We start from the raw sequence: 19,432 nt of genomic DNA on the forward strand, positions 1-19,432 counted from the left end.
TATGAACTGGGTATCTTAAAAAAATCTTTGTGTATGTGTGTATGAGTGTGTCTGTGTTGTGTGTAATTGTGTGTGTGTGTGTGTGTGCATGAGTGGGTAAACACATGTGTGTATGAATTAGAGTGTATTGCGTGTCTACATATATGAGTGATCATGTGTGTGTGCCTGTGTGTATGAGTGTGACTGTATATGTGAAGTATGTATGTGTATCTATGATGTAAGTGTACACATGTGTGATTTGAGTGCATGTGTTGTATGTCTGTGCATGTGTATGTATTGTGTGTGTATGTGTTGTGTGTATGTATTGTGTGTATATGTTTGGATGTGTGTGTGGTGTGCATATATGTGTGTGTATGTGCATGTGTTGTGTATGGGTGTACACACAGTTGCTATGGTGCCCATGCTGATGTCAGAGGGCCATCTCTGGTGTCAGTCTTTACCTTCCACATTGAAACAGGATCTTTCTTTCCAGACTGGGTGGCCCTTGAGCTTCTGGAGTCTGCCATGTTTCCACCACTTATGTCACTGTGGGAGCATGGCTTGAGAAACATGTGGCTATGTCAGGCTTTGCTTGGCTTCTTAAGTCTCAGGTCTTTACTAATGTGTAGCAAGTGTTCTACCCACTGAGCCATCTCCCTCTTTCCCCAGCCTGGGTTTGGACATGTTTGCCACTACCAGACTCCACTTATGTTTTAACTATAAGGAATATGTGCCAGGACCAGAGTTCTCACAACATGTGGATTCTTCCTACAGCCCTTTCTCCCACGCCCCTCCCCAACCCTCCTGAAAGTGATCACCAATACCCTCTTGACCTAACAGCACTTTAGAAGGGTCTTGACTCAAGCCACAACATTCCTCCCTAAAATTCTCATTCTAGGAAGCTTGGGAGAGACTTAAGCCATTGGTATTTTCCTCATGGAAGTCTGTTACAGTTTGGGCCTTCAATATTCAATGCAGCAGTGTTCAGAGGCATACTGTTCTTTTTCATGACCAAAACTGTGGAGAGCATTTTTGGCGCCTCTGGACAGTTGGTGGTGGAAATTCTTACTTTACCAGGACAATCAGAAGCTGGTCAAGGCAGGAATCCCACTCTGGTCCTATACTCAGGAAACTGGCTGGATTAAGAACATTTGCATTTGAAGCTCAGGGCAGGACTTTTACACTTGTAGCCCCAGGAAGGTTCAGTGGATGTAGGTGTGGCAGTCTCTTTGTCTCTTGGGATCCCCTCTTGTCCCTGATCTTCACACCTGGCCTCCAGGAAGATGTTTACAGGATTTTTGATTGTTAGTTTGCATGTTCCCTGACTCAGAACTGATGTTTTCTTTCTGCATGTAATCGAAGTGGTTTAAGAGAGGACTGGATAAAGAAGACTGCACTTCAGCCTCAAGACTGTCTGACAGTCTCTTTTCTTTCAATCCTTGCTCCTGCCCTGGGAAACTACAGACCAAACCTCAACACTTCTGGGTTACCTAAAATGTGTAACAACTTTTTTTTGTTCAAATTACCATTCATATTATTTACATTTTAGTTAAGTGTCTCCCATGAGGGCTGTGTCTGTTGCTGGTTGGCTTATTCCTGTTGATGGCTGGTTTATTCCTAGGAGCCACTTTCTCCTGTACTTTTCAATAGCTTTAAGCTTTTTAGTTAATATGTATTATTCCAGCTGGTAGCGCTTAATTAATTAAAATTAAGCAATTAATCAATGCATTCATTTATCCAGTTTCTGAGACAGGTTCCCATATAGTCCAGGTTGGCCCTGACGGTCTCGGTAGGCAAGGCTGCTCTTGAAATCCTCTTCCCTTGTCTCAGCTTTCTCAGTGCTGGGAACATAGATGTGCACAGCCATGCCTGACTCATATGTGTGTGTTACATGCTGTGAGACCCTGGCCCTAAGGACGATGGGTGGATTGCCTTTACCCCACTCCAGTGCTTGACAGAGAACAGAAGCCCGAGTGCTATTCTTAGCCCGTCTGGGACCATGCAATGTCATGTATCACGTCACATATGAATGCTAGATATCCCAAAAGGATGGGAATTATAAAACACATATAATAAATTTTGAGGTTTCACCGAAGTAGGTTAGTTTAAGAGGAAGAAGCATCAGCAGCAACATGCGTTGTAGGAGATGAAATGTTCCAGACACAAGCTAGAAAATTCCAAGACAGGAATCTCAGTCACCACTTTGAGGAGAAATAAATAGAAGGCCACCTCTTCCCATGCTATAGTAAACAACTCCTTCTCCTCCAATCTTCCTTTTATTTGCTCTCCATCCCTGGCTAGCCCGAAGCTCACTAGGTAGCCCAGGCTAGCTTGCAGCTTGTCCCAGTCCTCCCATCTCTGCCTCCCACGTGCTGGGCATGGCCTGCACTACTACACCAGCCCGGTGTAGTATTTAGATATTAGTTCTGGAGGATTTACAGGCACACAAACAGCAGCAGAGACTAAACGTGTGATCAATCTCCTTGGTCTCACATGGAGGGGAAAAAAGCACAGTGTTCTTTGAGCATGTTGTGGTCCCAGAGAAAAGAAGCTGAGAAGAAACACATGGTAAAGCAGCATCGATCCATAACAGTGAGGGAAAGGGAAGGATCCCCACTCACTGATCTGCAATGGATGTCAGAGGGTCAGGAGAGCCCCAGTTCCTGCCCAAGCTTGGAAAAGAGGAGCAAAAGGTGACTCATATGTTAATCTTGGTGCCAGGAACGCAGTGCACTTTAAATTGTCAGAACATGACAGAAGGGTCTAACCTCAGAAAGCTCTCTCTAATGAGGGAGAGTGGGACTCTGAAATCAGGTTACTCTCAGTTTCCCATTGCAGAGCAGCCTGCTGTACTACTGTCACAGCGGAAATGATCTGTAGCTGACACTCCCCAAGGCCCCAGGTAGGATGGTAACACAGATGTGAATAAAGACAAAGTTTTTATCTTGGATGAAGCCTTTGTTTTTTCTTGGTGAGAAGGTCTTAGCAGCTCAGGCTGGCCTGGACATAGCCCAGGCTGCTATGGATGTAGTCTAGGCTAGTATCAAGCTTATGGTATCCCACCTGCCTTAGGTCCTAAAGTGTGATCCCAGCCGGAGCCACCAGTGAGCCAAGACCAACCGAGGTCTTATTTTCAACCTGCTCATTGTGCCTCCACTATTTCCCCAGGATACTAAATCTCACTTGAGGCTGCATAAGGACTTCTGGGTTTCACCTATAGTAGAGATGAAATCCAGTGCATACCAGGCCAATGAAGCCCTCTGAAATCACTCTGAAGTTTGTGATATTTTTTCCTGCCTGGACTCTGAGCTGCCTATGAGCCATTTTCCTTGGCTCCACAAAGAAGTGGAGACGAATTTCCATGTGCACCAGAAACCAAAGCGTCCCCCAACAAGCTCAACTGTACAAGTTAAAACAAACCTGTTGGCTAGTTTGCCCTGGTGCTTGGGCTAAAACTACTAAGACAGTTTTCTGTAAGTCATCTCAAGTCATTGAGATAATTCTCTTGTGGCTCCCACCCCACTCAGAAAGCAGGAAATATTTTTCCTTTGTAACAATCACAGGGCAGGTCCCCAGGGCTTCTAGGGAACTTGTATCCCCCAGTTCCTGTTTCTGGTTCTTAACTGCCCACTCTATATTTGTAGCAGGCTGCCTGTAGGCTGTTGTGGATTTGGTTATAATAAGATAACCTGGAGTCACTGAGCAGAAATCTAAAGCAATCTGATTTTTCCAGGAAGTGGCATGTTGACCTTTCAGGATTTGGTCTGTTTTATAGAGCATGTTGAGGTTTTGAATAGTGCTGTTTATAGCCCAGGGCTGGGTGTTTACTCTGTGGGTGCTTGAGGGTGCAGAGCTGTACGGGAATAGGACATGCACACTCCTAGGCTCTCTTGGCTTATGAAGAATTGATACTTGTTTCTTCTGTGGCCTGGTGTCACGTAAGGAACGCTCTTTACACATGGGTTTTTCCTGCCATGGTAGTTTTGAAATAGCTACTTACTTAGAAATGAATAAATATTTGTCGGATGAGGAAGACCAGAGAATTGATTCTAACTTTTGCATTTTAGGGCAAGAAAGAGCCTAACTGATACCCCTTTTATAGGTAATGACTTTCCTCCAGTGCTTACAAAGCTGTCCTGTGTTGCAGTATATGAACGGTACACTGTAGGAATACACAGATAAGCAAGCGTGGCTGGCCACCCACAGAGGAGGTGGTTTTCAAGGTACTCGGGTCTCTGGGTTAGCGTCTGTCGATCAGTGGCCTGGCCAGTGTAGTTTTCCCTGCTGTGTTTTCAAATCTAGGAATGAACTTGCCTAGTAACTAAAGTTAAAAAAATGACTGCACTTTTCCTTTGTAAAGGGGAATATCACGGCATAAAGCATATTTTAGCCATTTTAACATCACTGCGGAGATGGGAAAGGAATTCGAGCATCACAGAGGGCTCTTTGTATCTTGGAAGTTGTCAGTCACTAGGCCAGCTTCAGAGGATTCCCATAGCAGAGTGGGAAGAGGAGCTCAAACTCCTTTCTCAAGGAACAGCATGTTCACTGTACTGTGGCAACTGGGTGTGTTTAAATTGCTCTTCAATAATTTATAGCGGTTTCCCCATCTTGTTTTCTTAATGGAGAAGCTATTATCTTGTAGCAGGTCATGGTGAACAGCTTTGGAAAAACTGAATCTGTATGGTTGACACTCTGTGACTTCACATACCCCACTGTCCTTAAATCCTCTACACTTGTTTTTAATTTAGTTTTATACACTAAGGTCTGCACCCCCCTCCTGCCATAACCTACAACAGTGTGTGTGGGGTCAGAGGCAGAGACTAGGGGAGCGGTTGTGATCCCTTTGAGGGGTTACATTTTGATATTTACACTATGATTGGCAACAATATCAAAATTAGCTAGGAAGTAGCAACAAAATAATTTCATGGCTGGGAATTTCACAGATCCCACAACAGGAGGAACTGTATCACAGCATCACAGCATTAGGGAGGTGGAGGACCACTAGGTTAGAGAGAGGGGGCTAGCTGGTCTGTTGCTGCCGGAATTTACCCCTTAGCTTTAGGACAAGCTACCCCAACTTCAACCCTTCCAAACCCTTATCTGAAAAACAGGATTTGTCTTGTCACAGGCTCATTCTGGGAAGTAACGAAAGTCCCTATGGTTTGTAGCACAGGCTGTCTCCTTGTGCTCAATGGCAATGCAGTTAGCATTCCAAGGGGACTCTACTACTGGGTGCCACCAGCAGGGTTCCGACTCTTCCTGACACTGCCCTCAACTGGTCTCCCTGCCACTGTCACTGTGGGTCCTGGGAGGGCTTGTTAAATGTTCAGACTGTCTTCTGCTTGTTTGAGAATTCACGTGATCATCTCCTCTTCAGGTTCCTAACTTCCACTGCCGGAGATGCCAGCATGTTCTCATGAGTCAGTGAGGTCTGCATCCCAAAGCAGCATTTGTTTCTCAAGCTCTTCACTGTGCTGTGCTTTAGATTCTGTCTAGTGCCCCGCACAGCGCCTGACCACCGCTGTCATGCATATGCCTGTGAATTGGACACCCCGTGAAGTATGAGTTCAGAGCCCTGCAGAGGTGGTGACCTGATACAATGTTTTCATTTCTCTGAATTGTTGACACAATGTTCTCATTTCTCTGAATTGTAACATCTCGGACTACACTTTCTGTATCTACACTACTGGCATGAAATTCCTTCTTAAGGGCAGTAAAGGTGGAGCTGCGTGTAGGAAAGATTCAGAAGGGTTAGACTATCTAATGTGAATCATGAAAGCAGGATGGGCGGGCTAGGGGTCCTCTGACAGTGTCTACACCACAGAGACGGTGCGCTGCAGACACATGACACTAATGGTGAGACAAAAAGGAGACATAAAGTGTGCCTGACATCCCGCCCCACGCCACTTCAGACACCTCTCCTGAGTCACGTACGTTCGGCATACTACTTTTACCTTTTTTATTGAGAAAGGTTTTCCTACAGCCCAGCTTGGCTTCGTACTTGTTGCACAGCCGTGGATGACCTTGAGTTTCTGATCCTTCTGCCCACACCTCCCAAGTGCTCGGGTGAGAACTGTGTAACCCCCCCCCCCCCCCGTTTATAAGGTGCTGGGACGGAACCCACAGCTTTGTGCATGCGGGACCACCTGCCAGATGAGCTAATCTGCAGCAGCACTGCAAACACCTGGGTGGACTTATTTGGATCCTATTTGGTTTCACGTTAAATCTACTCCCCACCCCCCCCCCACACTTCCCAGTCCTCCCTTGCCCTCTTTCCTGCAGTCTCTACAGCCTCGGAATGTGGGACGATTGGGAGTTCCTGCCCCATGTCAGAGATGTGCACACTCAAGAGGAGATATGCAGTCTTCCTGCTGACCCAGGCACCTTCATCTAGTGGCCATTGTTAACCTGTCCCCTTCCTTAAAGCCCTCACAACACTACTTCCTTTGGTACCATTTCCTGCTGCCCACGAACATGTCTCTCTGCAGACACGTCTCCTACACCATGGGGGAATTAAGGTACAAAAGCTCACCTTTTAGTGCCCTTTCCAAACAAAAGCTATCTTATTCCCCTCTGGTAGGAGATACTCCCAGCCAAGAGGGGTCCTGTCCCAGTCAGTCAGGGGAGTTTCTCCAGTCAAGGGGGAGGGGGTGTTCCTCCCTCCAGTCAGTCAAGGGGTGTCCTTCTACCAGACCTTCCTATGTCCTTTCTTCTGGAGATCGGTGGCCCTTGTTACCTAAGCCCTCAATATCATAGTCTGGGGGGGGGGGTTACCAAATAGCTCAAGCCGAACACGCTCAAAAGAAACCTCTTCAGTCGCCCAGGTCTAAAAACCTCAGAGATAATGCCATTGCTTTTTCTCTCACATTTAGCGTCCAATCATCCAGAGGCTTTTTGGCACACTCCCCTAAATACATCCAGAGCTGCAGTTTCCAACCCAGTCCAAGGCACCAGATTAATCTCAAGATTGCTGACTTTTCCAATAATCAAGCTATAGGTGTCCCCGTCCTTAGCATTTGTACTGTCTATTCCTTCAGCCCCCACCCCCCCCTGGGAGTTATATCTAGACAGTAGAACCCACACAGCCAGTCCCTAGTTTATGATACAGACTCTCACCATGAAGCTCAGGGTGGTCGGGAACTTGCTAATTGCCCTCACGATCCTTCTGCCTCCTGGGAGAGGAGATGGTAAGCACACCACCTTGCCTGGCCTTACTCTGATTTCCCACAGCTGGAGTGGTCTGGTTAAAACACCACCTCATGCTGGGTGTGGTGGCCAGGCCTTTAATCCTAGCACTCAGGAGGCAGAGGCAGGTGGATCTTTCCGTGTTCAAGGCCAGCCTGATCTATAGAGCAAGTTCCAGGGCAGCTGGAGTTATACAGTGAAACCCTGCCTTGAAAGGACCCAAATAAATATATAAAATTAAAATATATGTCACCTCATGGAATTCTTCTGCTCAGGATGGACCATGTGGTTCATGTCTCATTTGAACAAAGTCTGGAAGTTGACAACGCTCTACGTGGCCTGGCTGCTTCCGCCACGCAGGTGCCAGCTTTACCTTTAACATGCCAGAGAAACCCTTGTTTGCTTGGACCACTATCAGGGGTCTTCCTCAGTTTACCTCACACCCAAACTTACAAGACATAAACCTCACACGGCCCTGGAATCCTTGACAGAGTGTGCTAGAGCGGCTGCGCACAGCTGCGGTGAGCTTTGCCCTGTGGGAGAATCTTTACAACTGCAGGTGTGCTCCACTCTGCCTTCGGCGCGCTGCTCCCCGCCATCTTGTCAGACGTATGGGACAGAACGGAAGCTGTACCTCTTGGAAGCCAGCAGACACAAGGGGCCATGTTTACACACACGAACGCTTCCCCCAATCACACAAGTCCATCTGCAGGGCTTGTGACCGGGTAATTATTGCTGTCTCAGTTCAGACAAAGATGGTCAATCAGTGCTCACTTAAATCATAAGCAATGATCCCTGGTAACAGAGTTAAAACCCTCCCTGTACCCGGTCTTCAGGGAAATGGAAGGATGAAGAGAAGTCGTAAAACTGCCGGAAGTGAAGGGCCTAGCGCCCCACGTCCTTGCACCCGTTTTAGCTTTTAGCCTAGAGTGCTTCAGCTGCGTGGCCTGTTCCTGTCCATCTCTAACTCCTTGGCTCAAAGCCACACTTCTCGACTTCTGGCGTCTCCTCCCACCCGAGTACCTCGTTTTTGGTTTTTTTTTTTCTATTGCCTTTCTTGCATTCTAATTTTTCTAAGAGTTCCCCTTTGTCCATCATTTCAATGCCTGCGGTTTTGGTTGCCCACAGTCGATTATGGTCCTGAAGTATTAAATGGAAGTTTCTAGAAATAATTGATTCATACATTTTTCAATTGCTCTCTGTGCTGAGATATTCGTCACTTTGTAACTGTCTTGGTTTTTCAGGGTGGCTGTGGGGGCATCTCGGCACTTGTCTTCCCATAACCTGCATTTTAACGGTGGCCTCCAAGCATCAGGAGTGGGGATTTGGACAGACAGCCCCAAGAGAAGCCCCGATTTAACAGGGAAAAAAGAAATCTGTGGAGGTTGCTAGGGTTCGTGTAATGTAAGAACAAACACAGAAGCACCCACATCCTTTCAGAACACTGGAGGTCTTGGGGTGTTTCTGTCCTCCTCTGTGTACGATTTACTCACTGTTTTTACTTGTGTGTTTTTTTTTTCCCCTGTAGAGTTTGGGAGATTTCACACCATAACTTTTATTTTTCTTTATTTATTTTTTGCTTGTGTGCCCTGGCATGCATCGAAGGCACAGGGCAGGTTTCTGGAATAACAACTCTTCTTCCACCAGGTGGGTTCCTGGGATCAGCTCTGGTGGTCGGGCTTTATAGCAAGTGCCTTTGTGCACCGAGCTGTCTTGCCACCCTAGGGCTTTTTATCTTTTACTTTTGCTTCTTTTGTTGGCAATTCTTAGTCGAGCAGAGCCTGGTACACTGTTCAAGAATCGAACTGGTGTGTTCAAGAGTTATTTTATTTATGACTAAACTTGTGTTTTTCCTCTCTGGTTTAGAGTTGAGCTTCTTTATGGTATTATTCTTTCCTGAGTGGAGGGGAGGAGAGGAGCATGCTTTGTTTTGAGACAGGGTTTCATGTAGCTCAGGCTACCCCGGAACTCATTTTGTTGCTGAGGAGGACCTTGACTCTGCTCCACCTGGTTCCACTTTCCAAGTGCTGGATTCCAGCAGGTTAGGTAGCAAAATGTGTTTAGTGCTTCACTGAAGCACAAGTGTGGTATTAGGAACCAGGAGCAAAGATGCTGAATCCACATGGCTTGGGTTAAAACCCACTGGGAAACCTTTCTTTAACCTCTGCGTACTTAGGATAAGAACAGCTCCCATCTTAGAGTTGGCAGGAAGAAGGGATGAGCTCATCACAGGAGTGAAGTGTTCAGGATGACCGGCACCCAGGCAATGTCAGGACACAATTTAGTGACTGACGATGCCAAGCCGCAGAAAGCCTTTATTTTTACACCGTGCTGTTGGAGATTTTTCTTCCTTCCCACTTCCTCCAGGTGTTCTCCCTGAGGGTCCCACCCACCCCCAACTTCTAACTTCCATCCACTTATTCAACCACCAAAACTGAGAGTTTTCTTTCTTTAAAAATTTATTTATTATCTTATGTATAAAATACTCTATTTGCATGTACACCTGCAGGTCAGAAGAAAGCATCGGATCCCATTACTGATGGTTGTGAGTCAGCATGTGGTTGCTGGGAACTGAACTCAGGACCTCTGGAAGAGCAGTTAGCGCTCTTAACTGCTGAGCCAACTCTTCAGCCCGGACACTGAGATTTCTAAGAGCCCAGATGTTACTTTCTCTTAGTCCGGTGAGTTAGTGGAGAGCTGCCCACTGTTGTTACCCCAGCTTCCCTGAGCATGGGCCCCCTTCTGTTCTCTATGGGGCCTTACAGTCTCTCCTCCAAGAGCTCATCTTACTGCTTCCTTCACCCAATTTGAGGGTTTCCCAGCACTGCTGTGTTCTTTCTTACAGATTAGATTAGATGCCTCTCCTCTCCTGGCACCTTCTTTCTCCACTCCAGTCCGACCCTCTACTAAGTCCATCCTCCAGGTTTTTAATGCAACCTTTACCTTCTCAATTCTAGGCTAAGCTGAGTTCTTCTGCACTTCCGACCCAGGGAGCCTGCTTGCCTGGCAGCTTAGCTTCCCTCAGCAATTAGCTCCAGACAGTCCTCAGGTCCTTCAAGTGTGGTGCCGGGCACAGGAATAGGTATGAAGATCTGTCTGGATTTCATATATGTACACACAGCTTCTATACAGAATGCACTTGTGATTGAGTTACATTTTAGTTCAGTCCTAAACGCCGAGTACATCTCAGCATCTCACCAAAATATTAATGCTCCCAGAAAAGCGTTGGCTCAAGTATGAGGGACAAAGAAAAGCAAAAAGCTGTATTGGACAATGGAGGCGTCACTGTGAATGCATGCTGTAGCAAACTTCAACAAGAAGGTGATGAAAAGGAGCCCGTTTTGATGTTAATGACATCAACTCTCACTTGAGCAAGCGGCTTCTCTGAATTCTTCTAAGCACAGCACCAGCAGGAAAGTCGAGCAAATGAGCTTCCAGGCTCCCTGTCGTGACTACCAATACCACATAGAGATGGAGAAGACTGCTTAATGCCTTGCCCCCCATCATCCAGCCAGCTCTCTGTTCTCCTCTCTCCTCCGCTCACCACCCACCCCCACCCTGCACAATGCCAGGCTTGAACCCAGGGCATATCCCACCAGATGCATCCTCAGCCCAGAAGAGCCACACTGCTCGGATTTCAGTGGGTCGTGCACTTACCTGTAAAGTACATCCAAACACTCCGATCATCAGCATGGCCACCGAGAGGTAATCCGTGAACACATCCCACCACGGTTTCAGCACCCGGAAGGCAGGCTGCTGCTCGGAGAACTGCCGGAACTCGGTCACCGGAATCATGTTTCTGAGAAAGGAGAGAACGCTGTGAATTAATTTTTCTTCGACTATCTCATAAGGCTATTTTTTTTCCTTTTTTTTCTTTTTAAAGCAACACTTGAGATGCTTTTGTGAATCCTTAAGAGCGGGATTCTGAAGCCACTGGGCTTCGAGGATATGGTGTTCCCCACTGGTGACAGACCAGCAGTGCGGGAATGAAAAGAACCACAAACAGTGTGACGGGTCCACAAGCTCTCTCTGTGCTCCTGGATCCTCATGCCACAGAGATGGGTCCATTTTTTTTGATGCTATTTCTTTGCTATTTCTCACCTCCCCAGGCCGGGCTTTCTTTTGTGTACATGCGATTTCCATATCCTTGTTACTGCTTTACTGGAACCTATTCATGGGTTCTTCGCTTACTCCTCAGAGAAGAAAAAAGATGTGGCTACACACCTACTGGTTTTTTAGCAGATTTGTGTGTGTGTGTTTTATTTCCCCCACCCATGTTTGGGGGCCTAAATGCATTTGTTTCAATTCCTTTCTTTTTTACATGTCATGTTTCGCTGTGAGTCTCCAACATCCCGATTTTCCCTTCTGAGAAGTCAGTTTGCCCTGAAAACTTGCTACAGTTTGGGTAAGTGTTTCTCGGAGGCCGAACGTTAATGCCGGTATAGCTGCCAGGCTGTGGTGCTTCTGAGAGAAGGAATACTTTTAAGAGGTCAGGCCCAGTAGAAGGAAATTAGATCACTGGGAGTGTCCCTTGAAGGAAACACCTGGAGATCAGTGCTTGCTTTCTCTCTCAGCTTTTCAGTGGCAGGTACTGCCCGCTATGTATTCCTGCCCAGATGTAACTCCATGAGAAGACCCCAAAACTGCAGGCAAACACACAATGCGTCCGAGTGTTGAAGACCACAAACCAAAAGAAACCTGGGGCTTTTAATGTTGTTGGTTTATCCTGTGACACAAAATGAACACGGAAGTCCTATCTCTACAGAAGTCACAGCTAAGCACCCAGCACCGAATGGGGCATTATCCTGCCTGTCCCAAAGCCCAGGGACTGTGGGAGAGGAGGGGGGATGGGAGGAGTGCTGTCATGATAGGACATGGATTTTACAACCAGGAGCACACGGACACCTGCACAAGACTGAGCCCCACAACATCCCCCTGTGTATCGGGGCAGTGTTTTTGAGGCCTATGTCCCCCTGGGGAGCTTCAGGAGTTAGTGGTTGCTGGAGAGGGACATTAAACCAAGGTCCCCTGTAAGAAAAGCAAGTGCTCTTCAGTGCCAAGACACCTCTCTAGTGACTCCCCCAATGCACAAGGCACAGCTGAGGTTCTGGGGAAGAGAGATGTTCTCACAGACTTCAGTGTGACCTGGGGCTCCTGTGAATTTGTTGGTGACCACAGCTTTGGAAAGTATCACAACATTCTTGCTCGTGGATTATTCTGTCTTGCTACTTTGCAACTCTTTATTTAGGAGTTTTGTTTCTTTGTTTTTATTTTTATTGATTGATTTTCTTTTTTTTTTCTTTTTTTTTCTTTTTTTTTTGAGACAGGGTCTCTCTACATAGCCCTGGCTGTCCTGGAATTCACTCTTTAGACCAGGCTGGCCCTACACTCACAAAGATTTGTCTGCCACTGTCTCCTCAGTGGTGAGACTAAAGGTGTGCACCACCACACTGTTTCTCAAACAATAATAATAGTTTATTCCTTAATAGTGTTGGAAAGTTCAGCCCCCAGCTCTTACAATGGTCTCCTTACATTCGGGCAGCATTTGATGTGGTTTTTGCATCTTACCGAAACAATTCCATGTTAACTCTCCCAGGCCGCCCCCACCAGCAGCTTCTTGAGAGCTGAGTCCATGGGGGGAACGCTGGTTTCAGGTTTTGCAGGTTTGCTGCTCATGGCTTGCCTAGCTTGCTCCTTTATACAACCGATGACCACGAGCCAAGGGTGATCCAACCCTAGTGCGCCTTCCCGAGTCATCAGTATCAAGAAAACGCACCGCAAACCTCCTGGGCAAGTCGGTGGGGGCAGCTCCTCAGCTGACAGTCTCTCCTCCGGGAGGACTTAATCACACGGACAGAGGCTAACCAGCCAGTCACCGCAGCTCACCTGATCCCGTCAGTCACCCTAGAACGCAGGGCTAGCTCACACCTTTTGGTCCTCTTCTCTACGAAGCATGAGTCTCAATCGTCCTCTACATGCTGCCATCACCTGTTAGACAGCCACAGTCAGGCTGTTGATTTCCCGGTTCCAGTTCAGAGGTGGCTAGTTCTGTGTGGCATTCCTCTGCGTACTGTCATTCCTGCACGCTGAGAAGCTCGGAGCCATTGTTGGAGAGATAAACAGACGGGTTCAGATGCTTGTTCACCTTGGGTATCGCTGTCAGCTTCGTGGACTGGGTCACTGTGCTGCTGAGAGGCCACCGTTCTCTCATGGATTTGATTGTCTCACAAGTTCCTCAAAAAACTGGGCTCTCTCACTCGGCAGCGGACAATTCCAGGAAGAGAAAATGGGACGGTAGAGCAGTGGGCACTTGGTCCTCATCTTCTCCCTTGTGCTCAAAACAATGGGAGTCCCAATGTGTGTGTTATGCTGCTTTAAATATTTAACGTTAGAAATGAAAGACAAGAACTTTAAAAATCCATTCATTGATGAGAACCAGTAAACATATGATATAGAAATGACGATTGCACATAAACACGTTTCTCATGGAAATCAAAAGACCATTAACTCAAAAAAATTGATTACATTTTAATACAGATTATGAAAAAAAAATCAGACACCCAAAACACAAAAAGAAGGCGTTATTTCACACTTCTGCAGATCTCTCCAATTTCCAAATAGAGCTGACGTCTGGATTTTCAGGTCTGGTTCTGCTGTCGGTGCTGTGACAAGCCATTTGGGTTAGATCACATGAGACTAAACACAGACTCACAAAGGTATGAGGTCAGAAATGCAGAGACGATGGGAATGGGCTTTCATGTCATGTGGATATTTATTCTCACGACCTTGACTAATGAGTCACAGTGTGGACAATAAATAGGGAGGTAGCAATAGCCTCACTGTGAACGCTTCTCTGGGGCTTCCATGCGTATCCAAGGCAATGGGCATCAGCAGGTGGATAGGGGAGTAGAACAGAGCCGACAGAAAGGCTTAAGACTGACTATCAGTGAGCTGCTGTCTCTCCTGGGGTTCACCCAGCTGTAGGCCCTTGAGCAGCCAGATGTGGCCAATGGAAAAGCATCAGCTGACCTGCTTGCAGGCAGGCAGCAGCCCTGAACTGACAGGCTGGTGTAGCCAAGGAGGCAGACAGCATTCTTCCCTCAGTTTAGGTCAAGCCAGCTCTAGTGAGTTCATCAGCAGTGGGGAAATGCAGAGTCCCAGGATGAGGAAGCTGGCTATTAAACCTAGGTAATGTTTTACTTTAGTATCTTCTTAGTTACAGACTTCTGAGATCAACTGATGCTTGACTGGCATAAACAGCAATGGGATGTTGAGAATTCCATCAAAGTTATCTTTACAACTGCACCGTGTTTCACTGGACCGTGGCCCAGGACCTTGCTTTGTTATTCTGCCAATCTTATGTAAAAGGTTTCATTGTGGGGCTGGAGAGAATGGCTCAGCAGTCAAGAGCAGAACCGATCTTCCAAAGGACTGTTCTTAACACCCACAGGGTAGCTCCCAACTGTTAACTCCAATTCTAAAGGAATCTGATGCCGCCTGCTGGCCTGCCAGGGTATTGCACACATGTAGTGTATATACATACTTCCAGGTAAAAGGCCGATATCACTCAATAAGCAAGAAACTGTCTTTATACAGCGGGCACAATGCTAACATCTGAGTGTTCTGAGGGATATGCATGTGTACCTAAAGGAGAAAAGTTGAGAAGACACCTCCACAAAGGGAACAGGGCTAGATGCAACTGTGAAGTCCTTGGGAACTTTATGGTTGGGTAAGACACAGATAAAACCCACCAAGGTGATTGGAAAATTCAGTGACAGCCTGTGGCTGACAATATTAAAAAGAGTGAGCAAACATTTTCTGTGTGGGTGGGAAAGGACTCTCCCTTAAGCCACCGGGTTGGCTGAGGATCCCAGTGCTAGGACTGGGTTATTTTCCTAAGAGTTGTTGGCCGATTGAGACCCTAGAGGCTCCCAAATGATAAAGGCTACCAACACTGCCAATGGTGCTAGTAGCTTGCATGCCATAACTGGACCCTGTTGCTAAAGACATCACATGCTTTGGTTGCAGGCTTGGTGAAATCCAGCTGGGACTGAACCCTCCCTTGAGGTTAGCTTTTATCATGCCAGGATGTACTACTAAGGTGCCTGGGAAAATAATGGCCCAAAGCACTAGTCAGGTGGGTGTTTACAGGCATTAAAAGCTGTCTGAGAGGCACACAAATTTACCACCCAAAGGAGCAAGTTTGGGAAGTCACCTCAGACAGCAGAAGGATACAGGGCCAGAAGCCATGGAAGTGCCGGTTAGTGCAACTGTGTTTCAAGTGCCATGAATGAGATCACCCCCATTCTCAATCCCCATTCCACAGGGGGAAATGTCACACCTGGAACTGTGAGCTTTGATAGAAAGCTGTGGTTGAGGAAGTCACGGTTGTCTTGTTCGAAGAATATGACTTAACGATGCTTCGCAAACATTTGTGTTTGTGCTCATGGGTTATTTCCAGTGTCAGTTTCCGTCCCAAGTGTCTTTCCATTTCTCATCTCCCTGCTTTCCTATGTTCTGTAGGAGAAGGACTTCCTTTGAGACTTACTACCAGCCTCAATCTGGGGATAAAAGACACAGGGCAGGTGGTTGGGTACCCAACCCGAGTTGGGGAATAGTCAGGTCAGTGTCATCCCCTAAGTAACTGGCGTGGAGGAGAGGGGTGGAAACTGAGATTGCAGTCACCAAGTCATGTTCCAACTCGAACACCTGTGAACCTTGCATCCTTCCACGTCATCCCATGGTCATCAGCACAGCAGCCAATGACGGACGGTGACTTCTACTCGGTCAAAAGGAATGTTTGAAGCTTTTTACAAAAACCAAACAAAACACCAAGTTAGTCAGTGTTTGCTTATGAAGACTACTCAACACCCCCGGCCCCCCAGTCCGGGGCCTTGATCTTGATTTATGAAAGGTACCTCTGCACTGTCAGCGACAAAGGCAAAAGACACGTTTGGATTATAAAATTTGACCTCATGGGGTCACTTACAAAGGTGTGGGCTAGTGGAGTTCCATGGGCCACCAAGGCAGAGAATCCACGGTCCTTATCAATGGTTTTCCTAAAAAAGGCAAGGGTCTGGAAGCCCCAGCAGGATTCCCTGAGCCCCAGGTTGAACTGTCTCTTGGACATCATGCTTCACTATGGGGAATAAAGGTGAACTAAGGAGCCAAAACACACTGTGAGGCAGTGCACTCCTTGCTGGGCCCTCTCCTTACCCTCTGAAGGAATTTGAAATGATTCAAAGGAGTCAGATATGCTAAATTTAGGCATATGTCTGTCTCTCTTTCACAGATGCCCGTGTATGTTTCCTTTGACGATACGGCACGACAGGGGTGCTGGGCAGTGTTAGAGGACATGGTTAGCTTCGCTCATTCTGTATTGCACTCAGAGTTCACCTCTTCAGGTTGTCATTCAATCCTTTGCTTAAGAAACACTGCTAAGTGGGGCTAGGGTGACGACTCGGTCTATGTGGTGTTTGCTTTGCAAATAAAAGGACCTGCATTCCGCCCCCAGAAACCCCGTGGAAAGCCCTTGTGCTGAGATGTACTGTTACTCCCAGTTTTAGGCAACTGGAAACAGACAGAGCCCCAGGGCAAACTTAACTGGCCACTTAGCCCAGCCCCCTCAAAGAGATCCAGACCAGTGAGATCTAATCTGAAAATCAAGGGGGACAACGCCTCAAAAATAAAATCTGAGTTTGCCCTCTGGCCACTTCATGTGCATATGTGCACCTGCACACATGTGAACACATATGATCCACACAGACATATACACACAAAAAAATACTGGCTGTGGCAAGTGCAAATGTAGCCTCCTCTGTGGCTTTTCCGAACACAGCACATCCTAACCAGCACAGACCTGCCTCCAGGAGAATGTTAATACTTTCTTGTCTAGAGTTAATTAAGCAGAACACATTATTCTCTATTTATTAACCATGGCTCAAAGAACGCCAAACTTAGTGTAGAATTGGATTCCACCCTGACTGCTAACACTTCGGTTAGGTGGGTGCGCCTCACATCTGTTTTATGTTTTTTTACTGCACGAACAACAATGGTAATGATATGTGTACCGAGCACATACGGCCATACACCATCCATGGAAACACAGGGAGATTCTGGACAATCAATGGTTAGTGGCTCCTTCGCAGAAGAAATGAAAAGCAGCTAAACATTCCCAAGTCCAAAATATACAAACACGGCAGGAAAGAAACTTAGCGTGAACTGCTTGTCTCTTAAATTGTTTTCAGTTTTAAAAGTTATCATTTGAAAGGCTCATTCATGCACACAAAATATCTTGGTTCTCTCAATTAAACACACTCAACTGAGTCCGATTATTGATGCCTATATGTGGAAGGTACGGGCCATGCCCTGCGGTACGGACAATCCACCAGTGGCAACATCCTCAGAGTGGTTCTCCCTCTCAGCCATTTCCAATGGCTTTCTAGCTAAGGGGGGGGGGCACCCCATGAGAACGCTCCCTCACCCCCTCCATGCTGGGACTTGAACTGGCTTGATCGTGTTGTGCATAAGTGACAACTGCTCAGGAGGCTATATGTGCTGTGTCCTGTCTAAAAGACAGAATTTCACAGCATTCTCCTCCCCCCCCACCCCCCCCGCTTACATTCTTCCTGCATTATCTTCAATCAGCTTCCCAGAACTTTTAGGAATGTGCACGTGTGTGCGTGGGCATGTGTGTACCTGTGTGTGCTTCTCTGTGTGTCTGTGTGCACATATGTATGTGAACTTGTGTGTGTACCCACGTGTGTGTGTGTATACGCACTGGTGTGCTCCTGTATGTACTTGTGTGAGCACTTGTGTGTGCTCTGTGTGTGTCTGTGTGCTCCTGTGTTTGCACCTGTGTATGTGTACCCTTCTATATTGTGCACTTATATGTGTGCACCTGGGTGTGTGTGCATGTCTGTGTGTGTGTATGTCTGTATGTGTGTGTACTTGTGTGGGCACCTATGTGTGTGCACCTGTATGTGTGCTCCTGTGTGTGTGTGTGTGTGAATTCGTGTATATGTGTGCACCTGTGTTGTGATATAGATGCCTCATCTATGGTTCAATCACGTACTCTCCACTGTGGGAGCAGGGGGATAGGAAAAAGGGATTATGTGTACGTGTAAGTAACTGATCAAAACTAAAAATATGAACCTACTAGTTTGTAAGCTTATTAAAAATACCCCCCCAAAGAAGTTTGGATAGAAATACCCTGTGTGGACAGTGTTGTTCTCAGAAGATGAGTTATTCTTTTTTTAAAGTTATGTGTATGTGTGTGCATGAGCATGTACACACAACTGCAGGTGCCTCCAGAGGCTGGGTGATGCCATCAGACACGATGATGCCATCAGACCCTCATGCTAGCCATCTTTCCAGCCCTGTGATTATTAAATGAAAATCTTAGTGCCAGGTTTGGGTTATCTCTCCCTCCTAGCTACCAGTCAGTGACACCCCAGAGGCACTTAAAATGACACCAACTACTGTTATTGCTTTTGGTTGCTCATTATTATAAGACCCTGTTACTGAAGACACCACCGCACACTTTGGTGTCAGGAGATAGAGAAGTCAGCTTCAAATGTTCAGGAAACTCTTCAGCTAGCTAGCTTTCAAACTGCAGGAAGACCCTATGAAAAGACAATCCGCAGTCCTAGCCAGCACTGGGCCCTGCATGCTATGACAACAAGCCATGAAAGACTTGTCTGCTGGTGCAATTGCGGCACAACGGTCTCAAGGGTAACCAAGTATGTCCTGATTTGATTTGAGATCTGCTGCACAGGAGGGAATTTATGTCTGACACTGTAAATCTATCAACATCTCACAGATGGGGAGATCCATGGATTTCTGAGCCCATGGTTACCTACTGTAGTGGTTCTGCTAAATGGCCATGCCGCCAAACTGCCTTCTAATTGTTTATGTTCCTATCCATGGATTTGTGCTGCTCTCAACCCGGGTCAGAGCTGTGGCTGCTGATGTTGTTACTTGTTTGCCTGTCTTGAAGTGGGCCGGATTACCTCTTCTCACATCTCAGCAGCATCTGGCACCGTGGGACCATTTTTTTTATTCTTTCGGCTTCAGTTTGCTTCTGACTTCCAGAGCTGTGTCTCCTGCTCTTTTTCATCTTCTTCTTCTCTCTGTCCTTTTATTTTTGAATGACCACTGCAAAGTCTTTGGTGAATTTCTTCCCTAACTTCTCCACTACTTGAAGGACATAATAGTATCCAGTCTCATTCATGTCAAATCTACCACAACACTGCACCGACATCCA

At 46.7% G+C, this 19,432-nt stretch overlaps 1 protein-coding gene across 1 annotated transcript in view; it reads right to left on the bottom strand.

Moving 5' to 3' along the window:
* Window positions 1-19,432, bottom strand: part of LRRC8C (leucine rich repeat containing 8 VRAC subunit C) — an 80,317-nt gene that overhangs the window by 18,080 nt on the left and 42,805 nt on the right. Inside the window, exon 3 of the mRNA XM_080925279.1 lies at window positions 10,825-10,966. Coding sequence (XP_080781405.1) covers window positions 10,825-10,962 — 138 coding nt within the window. The 5' untranslated portion in view covers window positions 10,963-10,966. The remainder of the gene's footprint in view (window positions 1-10,824; window positions 10,967-19,432) is intronic.

Source organism: Micromys minutus, assembly GCF_963924665.1.
Source record: "Micromys minutus genome assembly, chromosome: 11".
NCBI classification, from domain to species: domain Eukaryota; kingdom Metazoa; phylum Chordata; class Mammalia; order Rodentia; family Muridae; genus Micromys; species Micromys minutus.